The 14114-nt window shown below is 49.9% G+C and overlaps 1 protein-coding gene across 1 annotated transcript in view; it reads right to left on the bottom strand.

The window, feature by feature from the left end:
- The window catches only part of arhgap46b (Rho GTPase activating protein 46b), a 43856-nt gene extending 32685 nt beyond the window's left edge, over nucleotides 1–11171 (bottom strand). The window contains exon 1 of the mRNA XM_049016165.1: nucleotides 11015–11171. Coding sequence (XP_048872122.1) covers nucleotides 11015–11028 — 14 coding nt within the window. The 5' untranslated portion in view covers nucleotides 11029–11171. The remainder of the gene's footprint in view (nucleotides 1–11014) is intronic.
- Between the last annotated feature and the right edge of the window lie 2943 nt (nucleotides 11172–14114).

Below are 14114 nucleotides of genomic sequence, written 5' to 3'. Positions count from 1 at the left end.
AGGCAGCCACCCCGCTCAGGTGACTGACCCCACTAGCGTCTTCGAGGGGCCTGGCCGATAATGGCTCACTCTCTCTGTGAAGTCACAAGGTGCCGAGAATAGCAGGAGCCTCCCGGAGACTAAAAACAACGACATGGGGGCGAAAATGCACATACACACCTGAAAACATTACAAAGACAGAAGCTGAAGCTCACGCTGAGGTCGGAGAGCAGCACACGCAAAGGGGAAGAGGGACAGGCAGAGGCAGCTTCAGACCTTAAAGGGGAAGAGGGACAGGCAGGAGTGGCTTCGGACCTTAAAGGGGAGGAGGGACAAGAAGGAGCAGCTTCAGACATTAAAGGGAGGAGGGACAGACAGGAGTGGCTTCAGATATTAAAGGGGAAGAGGGACAGGCAGAAGCAGCTTCAGACCTTAAAGGGGAAGAGGGACAGGCAGGAGTGGCTTCGGACCTTAAAGGGGAAGAGGGACAAGAAGGAGCAGCTTCAGACATTAAAAGGGAGGAGGGACAGACAGGAGTGGCTTCAGATATTAAAGGGGAAGAGGGACAGGCAGAAGCAGCTTCAGACCTTAAAGGGGAAGAGGGACAGGCAGGAGTGGCTTCAGATATTAAAGGGGAAGAGGGACAGGCAGAAGCAGCTTCAGACCTTAAAGGGGAAGAGGGACAGGCAGGAGTGGCTTCAGATATTAAAGGGGAAGAGGGACAGGCAGAAGCAGCTTCAGACCTTAAAGGGGAAGAGGGACAGGCAGGAGTGGCTTCGGACCTTAAAGGGGAAGAGGGACAAGAAGGAGCAGCTTCAGACATTAAAAGGGAGGAGGGACAGACAGAAGCAGCTTCAGAAACATGACAAGCTGCAGATCAAGGAATAAAACACAGTAAGGCTTAGACACGCATCGCACCAGATCACAGAGAGAAAAGGGTCAAGACACTTGGGGGGGTGGGGGGGGGGGGGGGTAGTGAGTCATGGAACAGCCGCTTGTTTTCTTGTTCAGGAGGGTAAGTGGATTACGAATGATCTTTAATCTCTTTGGTGGGGGCGGGGTTCCTATTTCTGAGCATCTGCTGAATTACTTGTGCAGTGATTGAAATGATCGGTTCAGCAGAAATGCACCCCCCTGTACACACACACACACACACACACACACACACCCCTGACATGCGATACAGAGCCCCGACGTGACACACACCAGCAAAAAACACTCTCAGCGCGTCCGGCTCACAAGACGCTCCGTCAGGGCCATCACTCCCACACCCCCCGGCCCCTATCAGTCGGCCCTTTGCTGCGGTAAGTGCTGCACTTTGGAGATCAGCAGCACTGGCGGTACGCTGGTATCTGCAGGGCCAACCACACAATGCCGCCCCAGTTCTGGAAACAACCCACTACACCGGTGCCAACTTTAAACACGGGCCGCTTGGGCAGTGAAGATGCTGTCTCCAGGCCGGGCCATGCCTGCCATTCCGAGCTGCAGTGACATCCTCCCTTCCTGGACCACTGGCCTACATCATGCAGTGACATCCCCTTCCTGGACCACTGGCCTACATCATGAGGAAAACGCCCTGCTATCTGTGGCCTTTCCGAGTCCCGCCGACCACCTGGCCCTCGGTGTCTATAAAAAGCAGAATCCTCCCACATCTGGCCATTTTTGAATGTGTCCACCCCACAGGTGTCAGCCCCCGCAGGTTGCGCCCGTCACGGGAAATCGGCCGCACACGGCCTTAACGGTGAGAGACGGCTTCTGTTCCTCCCGGAGTTAGAGGTGGCTGAAGCGCATCTGTTGCGGATTGCGAGTTTCGGCAGAACGCATAGCGAACGCGTTAACCCCGCTGGGCTGGGTTCACGGGGGCTAGGACACAGTAGCAGATGTGCAGGTCTACCCTGTGTGTTTGGAGGGCATGTGTAGAATGCAGAGTACACAGCAACTGTGGCGGGGGGGCACGGGAGAGATCAGCACATCTCTCAGGTTACTCTGACAATGAGGCTTTGTTTGGGGTGGGGGGGAAGCTCACTTTCTCAGCACCGTTTATGTCTTTAAATCTGAATTAAGCCCCCTCCATCCCCCAATAAAGCATACCTTAAACCCGGGATTACTGACTCCCGAGCGCTTTATCCCTGAAATGTGTCACAGGAGCTGCGGAGAGTCCTACCCTTAAGCAGGGGCTTAGAGACGCAGCTTAGGCCGCTAGCGGGACCGAGCTGCCTACGGGACCAGAACCCATGCCCCTTCGAAACCTGCTTTTCTGGACTTTCACCTGATGGAGCAGCAGAGGCACAGCCTGCATGATGGGGCTGCTGTGATTCTAGAAGAGGGGAAATCACAAATAAGGGCCCATCCTCCCCTCCCATCCAGAAGCCACAGCAGAACGCTGGGGCCCCTGTGAGTCATAAAGACCCTTACCTGAACCTGAAGCTGGGAATGATGGGCCCCGAGTGTCTAGACAGTGATCCTCTGGCCAGACTTATGCAGAATCCTGTTGCGCAGGGACAGTTAACACAGCAGCAAAGGGAGCCTCACTGCAACCCCCCCCCCCAATCGGGAACCCAACTGGGAAGAGATCGTTCTGTATGGAAAGGGCTGCTCAAACCACAGGCCGCACATCTGGTGGAGTTTCAGGTTTTCCCGGACGCTCTGGGAGAGGGTGCGCAGGGATAACGTGTCCGGTGAGGCAGATGGCAGCATCAGGAGCGGGACGCAGGAAGCATGCAGGGAGGGGCGAATGCGATGCTTTAAAAACGTGCGGCTCCTTGCTGGGATGTAATCAGAGTCCCCACACCTGCCCCCCCACCCACAATGGCCCCCCCTGCTAGGCTGATGGGTCAGCACCTGTGAGCTTACCGACGATGGCATGGTATGTGACTGTTTGACTGCTGGAAAAACCTTCTCAAGCAAATAATTCTGTAATTCACTGCACTTCCGGGTCAGGTTGGACCCCGCCCCTGTTATCCTGTTACCCCACCCCTGGCTGATCCCACCCCCTGCAGGGGCTGCATGGAAACAGGATGGGTCCCTTTTCAGGGGCCAACCGAATCCATCCTCGTCTTCTCTCTCTCTCCACCCTCCTCTGAAAGCCTACAATGTTTGTGTTTGTACAGGTTCTCTGGCTGGGGGTGGGGGGGGTGCAAGCAGCTGTCCTTGTCCATTTCTATGGGGGGGGGGGGTAAACTAGAAGGAACAAATGCTGGGCCTCGTGCAGCAAAAGGAGACGCTGTTGGTCGGGGCCCTGGCTGTCCCTCCCAGCTAGGGTTACCACCGTGGCCACTCAAGCCACGCCCACCCAAGCCCGTCAGAGCCACACCCACTCGAGCTGCGCCCAGATGGCCCAGAGCCACTCCTCATGCCACCTCCCACAGCACTCTGCTCCTGGGCCCTCCCCGTATAATAACTGAACAGACGTCACTCATAGAGCCCAGCGCCTCATTGGCAGAACCAGTCAGCATATAAGTAAACCTATGATTTCTATGTAGTTATAATACTGGCATTGGGGTGGGGGTCACATTAACAATATGAAGGATGGAAGCAGGTGATGGGATGTCTGTGTCAAACGTGATGGGTCCGTAAAGAATGCCAAGGGGGTCAGCGTGGCACACTCTGCTTGGACACGGCGTAACATCCACCTGTGATGCCCGACATATTCTGGGTGCATGAATCTCACTTCACATAGGCTGCTGCCCCCAGCCCTGCACCACCCCCAGCCCTGCACCACCCCCAGCCCTGCACCACCCACCGCCCAGCTGCCAATCTTACGGTGTGGGGACACAGGGTTGGCTCCTTCGTCTCTGCTCATAAGGAAGCAGAGACAGGAAGTGACTGACATGAAAAGCCCCCATCTGTCGCGTCTGAGACAGAATGCAACCCCCCCCACCACCAGGTGTAGGGCCGGGGAGGGGCACAGGAAGGAAAAGGACAGCTCCGGTGCTGTGACTGGGCTGCATCATTTTCCCTATCTGAAAGCTGAGCTCATTGCTTATTCCAGCCATACAGCACAATGACGATCCTGCCGCCCCCCAGGAGTGAGTGTTGGGGGAAGCGGGGAGGGGGGGTCTACCACCGTGCAGAGCCCATGTGCCCATGTGCGTGCCATGGGCCACAGCCTCTATGACACTCCTCCTGCTCCCCTTAATGGCTGCACGACGCTGAGGGCCCATCAGCCCGCCATGACTAAGTGCCCTCGGGTGAGTCTGTAACAGGACCACACAGGAAGGTCTTTACGAGAGGCAGGAGCGTGTGGGGCAGGGTGGAGCACAGCCATCCACCCCCCACCCACTGAGCAATATCACCCCTTAGCCAATCCTATAGCAGCACTGAGCACTTTCTCATTATCGATAGAACCGTACAACACAACGCATTCAGCCAAGAGTCGCCTGCTACACAGGGCAGGATAATCAAGGACAACTTGACACATAAAATACTCCACTTTAATAGACACACACACACAGTAATAAGTCTGACCTTTTTATAGCAAACAAATTAAATCTAACTTCAAATGTTTCTTGTGAGGTTCCTCAATGGTTGGATACCCATCCACAATTGGCTGTCAGAAGCCCTTAACTTTCAATAAATGCTTCAAGGCCCATCTGTCCCAGGAAAACCTCAACCATCCCTCTAACCATTGACCTACTTCTGCTTTCACTTGGCTGATCTTGGGTATCCTGGATGAGCTGATCTGAATCGCTCACACTAGGATCTTGCTACGTTTGTATGTGTTGTAGCGCTGATGCTAACTCACACCTGATGTTGATCCTTCATCTGAGGATCAGTCTAGCTGACTCCTTGACAACTGTATGCCTGTAATGAACTATCTGCGTCACAGCGCAATGGACAAAAGCCAAATAAGTAAATGTAAATATAAGATTCAACCAATGTGTGTACAGAAATGCATACCACTGAGCTACTGGTCTCTCCTCTGACCTCTCACAAACAGCAGATTTTTAATTTCAGAACAGCCATTAACTGGATACTCATCACAGCATTGTCTGTAAAATCTAGTGTGTAAAAATCCCAGGAGGGCAGCTGTTTCTGTGATGCTGGAATCACCACATCTGGCACCAACAATCACTCTGCATTCAAAATAACACCGATGACGGGTTTCATCAGCCTAATTCTTATTCAAACGGAAATGAACACCTCTTGACCCCGTTCGCCTGGTTTATATTTTGAGGTCTAGCCACTTGTATTAACGAGCAGGTGCCTAATCATCTAGATCTAATTCAATTACTTTAAATCAATTAAGTATTCATGAAACATACGATGCCAATGGCACTACCCCACTTTGTAAAATGCAAAATGTCCCCAAGAGAATAAGATCCCTTAGGAGCTGCTTCTTTGGGGGCCATAAAAGTCACAAGTAAAATAACCCAGTAATCCGCTGAATCAGCGAGACAGCTATCCTGGTATGACATGAACTCAGTGACACAGGATGAAACAAGAGCCTGTGGAATGATGCGAGGACGGGAAAGAATGAGCATGCGTGGCCATCAGAAGCGCGAGCATGCGAATGCGGAACACGCAGCGCGCAGCGGTCTGACTCAGCATGGCTCGCCATGCGGGGCGCTCGCATGGCGCCGCGCTGCAGTGACGGGGTGGGTGGCTGCAGCCTTCCCTAGAGCAGCAAAATAAAGGCCCACTGTTTACGGGACAATAAGGCGCATTGATGCTGCAAACAGCAGGATGCGATGCATCGCAATCCACAGCCTGACCCGCCTCTGATCCTTGAAGGGGCTGTTGTTGGTTTCCACGGAGACCTCGATCGCTCCAAACCTTGCTGGGAGCCCTGTGCCTCAGGTGAGTGCCCGGCTGTGGGCAGGGGGGTGGGGGTGGATACGGTAACCATTCCACAGATTCTGTGCTAAATTCGGAAAACATCCCCAACACATGACAACTCTCATACAGAAAAAGCAGACGCTTTCCATTTCAAGTGACCCCACCCCCTGTGTTTAATATAGAGGCCAGCAGGATAAGAGATTACCACAAAAAAAGCCCCCTTTAAGTCCCAAAAAGATTCACACCCACTCCCCCCAAACAGCATAGTACTTATAGAAAAATGGCAAAAAGCAATGACATCATATAAATGATCCCCCCCATCTAGAAACAGCACTAGGTTTCTCAAGGCTTCAGGCTAAACTGCCCCCCGAAGAGCCCTTTGACAAGCTGTGAAGGACCCAACTCCTAGCAGCTTAAACATTTACTGACCCTGAAAGGTCGTACAGGGCTGGGGGCAGAGGCACCAGGGAACACACTGATAACTTTCATTGGAGCCCAAACGCTTTTCATTAGGAGAGGCTTTTAATTAGAGGGGACTTAAAAGAGCTAAGAACGTGGGGAAGGGGAGGGGCCAAAGAAGATCAGAGGCAGGAAGGGGGCTGGAACCAGGGCAGAGTCTAGCTTTATGGGGCTATACAGTTCCCTACCACCCCAGGGAGAACTCTGCGTCTAACCACTCAGTAGGTTACATGCACAGCTAAGTCGAGTTACGGTTACACCTCGACTACGGCATTTAATCGGACTAATGTCCTTGTGTCAGTATACATGCTCGAGACCGGAATCGAATTATTGAGCGAAGTATGTCCAACTCCGCTGCAACAGATGGTGATATGGCTCCTTTCAGCTTGTTAGTATTGGGCTTTTTCCGGCTGACCTATTACATCACAGACGTAAAAAAAAAAAAAACGAATAATAACAATGGGTGCGTGGACAAATGAAGTGACATGACCTTTAATCGCGATCTGGTCACAAGAACATATACAACAAGTTCAGGACAGCGTAACAAGAAACAAAGTATTCTCTATAACATACCATGACAGCACAGTATTGGAAATTTTTCAAATATTGATGTGATGTGATTTTGTTATAATAAATATTGGGCTATTTATGAAACGAACAAGGAATTCAACACAAATTTCAATTAAGATTGATTTAAACAGCAAGGATGAAAATAATTATGATTGTCTTGGAGAACGCATGCAGTGCTCGTATAAAAGCAGCAGAGTACACTTTAAACTGATTTTCAAGCATATATATATATATAATAGATAATCTTGCTAGGTTTTTTTCCTACGACAAAATAAAAATGTTTTAGTGAGATTTAAACTTCCTGCACTATAATATTCATATTAAACTGAAGGTAAGAAAAAGTCTGATTTTAATCAGCTGATTAGTGATGCAAGAACTGCATGTGCATAACATGCGATATTAGTAGTTAATATTACATGTCGTCCAGTACTATAATATACTACAGCCATTTTCCTAATTCAGTACAAGATGTCACGCGGCACCTGTACTAGTTTTTACACCAGTGAAAAACCAACACCTTGAAGTACAGTACTTTTGGTACTTTCTTGAAGTACCAAAAGTACGGTAGCAGGTACGGTGAAAAAGCGCCCTTTAGTTGAGCAGTGAATTGGACAGTTTTACAGCGCTGTACATTTCGTACGTCCTCTGCTATGCTCCAAGCTTCTTCTCTTACTTCCAGGTGAAAGCACAGGGGGAATCTGTGGAGTATGAGCAGAGCAGCTAGGCCAGTTTGAGTCCGATTGAACATATACATGCAAGAGTAAACTGACTACCAATCACATTATCTGGGTGTCTTAGTTTGACTAAGAAAAATTCGATTTAGTACTATTTCAATCCGATTAACATGTATACCTGTACTTTAAAAGTCCAGTTTAATCAGATTAACACAATAATTCGATTTTCTTAGTGTGCATATAAACGTAGTGAGGGTGCATGCACTGGCAGATATAAATCCCCCCATTGACGCTGGAGAGACAAACCCAGTGCAATGGAGGGTCACCAGGGTTATTGTGGGGGGGAGGGGGGCTGTAGTATAGTTATAATTTTATAAATATCATGTGCTGTCTAAGGGCACTCTATGACCTCACAAGTGTTGCAATCGACATTGACATGGCCGGGGCACACAAGCACACCTTAACGAATTAGGCTAATTGGCCTTTAAGAAGCCTGAGAGGATATTTAGCGGGTGTAGCATGGGCTGAGATCCACACAGGACGTCACCTTCGGACGAGAGCGGAGAGCCACATACTGGGGCACGGATTCTCAGACAGGGAGAGAAACGGGGCACTTTAAGCATGTAGCACTTAGCAGGATAACATAAACCCCGGGTCAGTTTTTCCCTATTAAGTACAGCTTACCGTGCAGGCAAACACGATCTTTATTTAGCTCCTGTCATTCTGGAGCGTGCCGCTTAAGTCCAAGTAGTCTGGTAATTGAACTATTACAGTTCCGGGGATGGGAGGGGTTAGGAGGCAGCTGCCAACTCTCTCAGAGAAAGGCAGACAGCCACCACCTTCTCTGCGAAATGGGACAGTGGCCCAACCTGCCCCGAGATGGCATGGACACACAGGCAGACCGCAGAACACCTAGCAAAACCAGTTTGCCAAAATGATTCTGAAAAGGGCGGAGCTTCTGATAAGCCCTTACAGAAACCGAAGGTACATCTAAACTTTATTTTCAGGGGCCAGACATGAATGAAGTATAAAGGTCACAAAAGCTTCTCCTTTATCTGAACAACATCCAGCATTCAGGCTGGATCTGATTAAATGACTCCCTCACTTCCACTTACTGCCCCAAGCCACCTTTTAACAGCAACAATCAACTCACCGGCCCGTTCAGGTCTTCCCCAAGCGATACATGTGTCTGACATCAAAACACAGCATCACCGTTTCTCTCCAGTATGGCTCCTATTTGTCATTCGCTCTCATCATAACTCCTTAAATTCTGCCCCAGGCAAAATCAATCAATAGAAACAACACAGCACATCTGGACTCTCTAAAAGCTCTTTCGTCTCAGCTGCAACGGTGGGTTCAAGTGAGAAATATCAGTTTTTTCTCAAAAACTGGTGGCTCAGGTTTTATTTATTTATTTATTATTATTATTATTATTAAAATCCTTCTCATAATAAATGACAATAAATCGCCATAATTGGTTTGTGGAAAGTTGTCCATACAGATGTAAAAAAAAGTGTGAATGTGTCCAGTTTCCTGAAAGGGCAGAGGATGTAGTGAAAAGAAGCTTGTTTTGAGAGGCTGTGCCCGCAATCGGCTATTCAGAAGTTAGACATTGACAAATGGTTGGCCTGCAGCAAAGCTCACACACTCACGCACACACTCACAGAATGCACTAGTATCAATGGGGAGGGGGGGGGATGGTGGGACCAGCTGAAACAGCCGTGACTCTCACAGCACGTGACACATGGAGTCATGAAAGACGACGTGTCATACAGCACGGTGTGGTCACCATCGCGATAAGAGTGCTTTCACGCATGAGCCCAGTCAGGCATAATTAATATACTCTTCACACACCTAGGAAACACAAAAATGGTCAAAGAAGAGGACAGGGATGTGTGTCACTCTCACACTCCCACAGTAACGGTTACAGGTGTGACTCAACTGCAGCATGCTAGCCCAACAACCCAACACTTCAGGAAAAGACACCCATCTACCCTAGGGTGGTCATACGCGGAGGGGGTGGGGGGAGGATTTATGTGGGGGCAGGGTGCACACCTGTCCTCCCTCAAATACTGCTGCTTCCTCTGGGTCCCCTGTAACCTGATGTCAGCAACAGCACAGCTGTAGCTGTGGCTATAAAGGACAGGGTCTGCCAACACAGTGAGGAAGTCACAGCACTGATCCAACCACAGAGCAGCATCTGTTTGGCCCTTGCAGCAATACAGGAGAACACTAAATTATACTACACTGTCAAAGGCACTCTACACTTGTTGCTGCGCTTCAATATTCAGCGGCAAATTCCACACAAAGAACAAAACAAAGTCTGTCTCACAGATCCTCTAACAATTACATGTCTTTATATCAAGTATACAGTCCACAAATGCAGTATCTTGAATTTTCTTGAAGACCACATTAGAGAGAGACAACTAGATGAGCCTGCAACTTATACTATATATATATATATATATATATATATATATATATATATATATATATATATATATAAACACACACATATAGGACACTGTACTGGAACTGGTACTGGAATAGGCCAAACAAACCAAAATAGAAAAACTACTAAAATATTTTTGACTGGGACATGGATGCTGGAATTCTACTTCATATCTATGTTTGAACACTGCCAAAGCATAATCTAGGAAAATCTAAAGAAAGCTAGTAATTAAAGTTCAACCACAGTCGAGAGGAACAAATTACTTTTCCAAGCCTCAACGAAGTCTTATGCATGCAGTAGTTTCGTATTGCCTTAAACAAACAACTACAAAAAAACAAGATCCTTCAAGCCATATATAGATATAATGCCTAATGATCTTATTGTTTATATAAAAATGATGTAGAGCTCGGTGAAACCAGCATCTGTCATACGCACAGTCACATACACTGGTCAAGCCGAGACACGTTCTATTAACGTCCCGCAACACGTAGCTTGACATCAAAGCCGCCCCCCTCCACCCCATATGCCGATCGCGTCTGGAAAACCACACTGTCTACTGATATACACATATGAGAACTACATACAAAGTCGGAACCGTCCATACTATGGGGATGATGAGACCGTATATGTGTATACTGAACGATAAAACAGCGTTGTTCGAACTGTCCGCTGTGTGATGTTACACTGACTGAAAAAGACTAAAACCACAGATGGTTTATATATATATATATATATATATATATATATATATATATCACAATGAACATGTAGGACTCCGCTGGGAAGACAAATTAGTTAGTTTCACTGGTGTTTGCAAGACAAATAGACAAGTACGACGAGTGTGTGTTTGGGAATATTAAGTATACTGCGTCCCGATCGTGAAACGCAAGTTTTAAAAACTTATTCCACACAAAAAGTTGTATTCCGGAGTAGCCTGGACACCGAAGTCAGTCCCTTAACAGTAAGCGAGTCCGGCACCGCGGGAGCCGTTTGCGAACATGGTCAGCGAGCTGGGCTCCCACATACTCCGCTCCTGCTATAAAAGCCTCACAGACCACGCTGACTGAAAGTTAACGTCGGGGCTCCGGGATTCGTTTCTTACCTTATTTCAGCCATTTTCCTTACATTGTACGATCGAAAAGTCCGGAGTGAAACTACAGTGCTAGTTTTCCCCACGCAGCGTGTGAACGACACACTGCCGATGAATCTCCACCCCCGCCCTGTGTGAGTCAATCGGCCTGCACCCCCTTCTCGCCCGTCCGCCTCCGGCCCCCCCCCCCCTGGAGGTGCTGGCTGGCAGGATGCGTAACCCGATCCCAGCCCAGCTCACAGCAGCCAACACAACCAGGACTCCGGTCTGGAATTCCTCCCCTACAACTCTCAGGCCGTACTTCTCGCATTTTCCGTGACTCAATAGTTCCATCTAGTGGTAAGTGTGAGTAAAGAGCCATTCCTAAACCGGGCAGGGGGAGTCGAGATGTGGCTGATGCTCGTATATCAGAGCATCGGCACAAGAATGATTTTGATTTTGGGAGTCGGGTTGCCTGCGATGGGCTGGCCCCCCATCCTGGGTTGTTCCCTGCCTCGTGCCCATTGCTTCCGGGATAGGCTCCGGACCCCCAGCGACCCAATAGGATAAGCGGTTTGGAAAATGGATGGATGGAGTCGGGTTGCCACCTGTCCCGGTTTTCCCGAGATCGTCCTCTTTTTTTTGCTTCCGTCCCGTAAAGTTAACATTCTTTCCCGAGACAGGAATCGCCCCGGATTTTTATGGAAATGTACATCTAGTTTAGAATTTCGTAAATAAGACTTCGCTTGGTTAATTTTAACGCTATTCTATTTTCTTCTTTATGTTTATATATCCAATCCTATGTCCGTAGACGGTTAAAAACGGCTAAAACACATCAACAACTGGCCATGTCTATACTTTTATTTGATTGGCAGGAGACGTACGAAAGCTTAACTTAGCGGGCGGTCGGTCTGCCGGGCGCGTCCCCATCCACGACCCCAATGTCGGCCCCTCACCCACGAAATGAGGGGAGTGACGGGCGAGGAGGACAACAAAACGATATTGGACGAGTGACAGGCGTCAAAGAAAAAGCGATTTACACATACAACCCCTGCTGATGCTGCTTCCCCCTGAACCCCAAGGCTCCACAGAAGGCGGGTACGACAGAAGCGAGTCAACCCTGGCTTAGACCCCCAAGAGGCAGAGATCCACTGTCTACTCACTAAGCTACACTGAGCTACATGGAGTAATCAAGCATGAGGTGTCCAAGACTCACCTGTATCCTGAGGTATCTGAGGATGTGCCCATTAATTCCCGCAGCCAGGTGTCTGTTGGACTCACAACGAGCTTACGACTCTCCACAGCTCAGGAAGAAAAAGCGATGGAGGCAACAAAGTTCCCCAGCACCCTGCCTAGGAGATGCGGCCACCGCTTGGCCACGGGAGCCCAGCCCTGTTATGAATGCTTGACCCAGGTGAGGTTTCTGCTGTCTTGCTTCCCGATGTGCCCAAGGTGCTTGAGCTCCGCCCATCTCCAGGGGTGTCCAAGCTCCACCCCAAGCTCCCAAGGTTCCCGGCCTGTTTCCTGAGGTCCTGCTCGAGCTCCGCCCATCTCTCAGGTGCTCTACCTGTCTCCTGAGGTGCCCACTGAGCCCCACCCATCTTTCGAGGCATCTGAGCTTTGCCTGTCTCGAGAGATCTGCCAGCTTTCTTGCCGCCAGGCGCCCCAGCCCAGCCTTGCTCGCAGCCAGGCACCCCGGCCCCTGCTCTGCAGTTTCCAGCTTCTGCCTGCTGCTCAACTGTGGCCATCACCCTATCAGCTCCTGCTTTGGCCCCAACTCATCTCCAGCCCCAAGCCTGGCCTTCTGCTGGCCTCCAGCCCCGAGCCTGAATTCCTAGTTGCTGCCCGCTCAGTGCAGGTGAACCCAGAGGAGAACCCACTAGATGTTCTGGAAGGGGACCCCTCTGGTCTGACCCTGAGTCCCGTACCTTGGACCCCGGTTCACATCCCAAACCTGAACCACCCCTGTCCCCTGTACCAAGGTGGCCCCCAGTATCAATGAGGGGACAAAGAGAGGGGCCAGCCATGTCTCTGTCTCCGGGAGAGGGAGACTGGGGCACGCAATCCGTGGCCACCGTTCTGGCACCTTGGGGCCCCCTGCCCAGTAGGCTCCTCAGATACCTCCTCCTGTTCCTGTTCCTGTTCCACCTGGTCCTGCTGGCCTCCTGCAGCCTGGGGGGGGGCTCGTGTCCCAGGGTAAACACCCCACTTCTCAGGAGCGCTGTTCCCTCCTGCCCCATTTCAGTTTTTACCCCAATGTCCTGTCCCAAATTTCTGTTTCTTGAGTTTGTGGTCTTCCCTTGGTTTCCTGTTTCCAACCCTGGTGACCCTTCACTCACCCAGATCTTGTCTCCATGTCTGTCTTACCTGTTGTCCCTGCAGTCCCTGGCCCTGAATATATCTATTCTCTGACCCTGATAAGGTCTTGTCTTGCCTGTCCTGGGTCTCATTTTGTATTGGTCATGGGTCTTATCCTAGTCTCATGTGGTGCCCCTAGTGTGGTACTCTGGGTTATGGATGGATCTCCGTGTGGTGTTTGGCTCTGTTCTGTCATGTCTGGTCCTGTGCTTTATCTGTCGTTTGCCCTGGTGTTGGGTCCCTCTTAGTCCCCTGTCTCGTCTCACATTTTCCCCATTAGTACCTGCTCGTCTGGTGCTCAGTCCTGTTTTTATTGTATAGTTATTTTCCGGTACCTTGTCATCCCTTGTCCTGTCCAGTGTCCCTCTTGTCCTGTACCCTGTTTGGTCCCTGTGTGACCCTGTGGGTCCCTCTCTAGTGCACCAATTGGGGCGGGGTGGGGTGGGGGGATACTGTCATGCCCTGCATTCCTGCCCCCTCGTTTGATCTCTTATCAAAATATTCATCACAGGGTCGTCCCAAGCATCATTTTTCTGGACTAATTGCAGTCATTGTGCTTCCTTACCAAGGCTCAGGTATTCTGCCCCTCAGTGTCTTTTGGGGTCCAATTACTTCCCCACCCCTGTGTGATAAGGCTGCCAATCATCTCCTTGATCAAAGCTTCCGAAAAGCTTGATCATAGGAAGATGGCCCCTGCAATGTTTTATAGTCTTGGCAGAGAGCCCATCACCGACCAAGGACATTACAGGGGAGATTCGAGCAGAACTCCCAGGGA

The sequence above is a fragment of the Brienomyrus brachyistius genome, chromosome 6 (genome assembly GCF_023856365.1).
Source record: "Brienomyrus brachyistius isolate T26 chromosome 6, BBRACH_0.4, whole genome shotgun sequence".
In the NCBI taxonomy this organism is placed as follows: domain Eukaryota; kingdom Metazoa; phylum Chordata; class Actinopteri; order Osteoglossiformes; family Mormyridae; genus Brienomyrus; species Brienomyrus brachyistius.
Note: the sequence above shows the minus strand (reverse complement) of the source record. Positions and strands in the feature narration are given on the sequence as shown.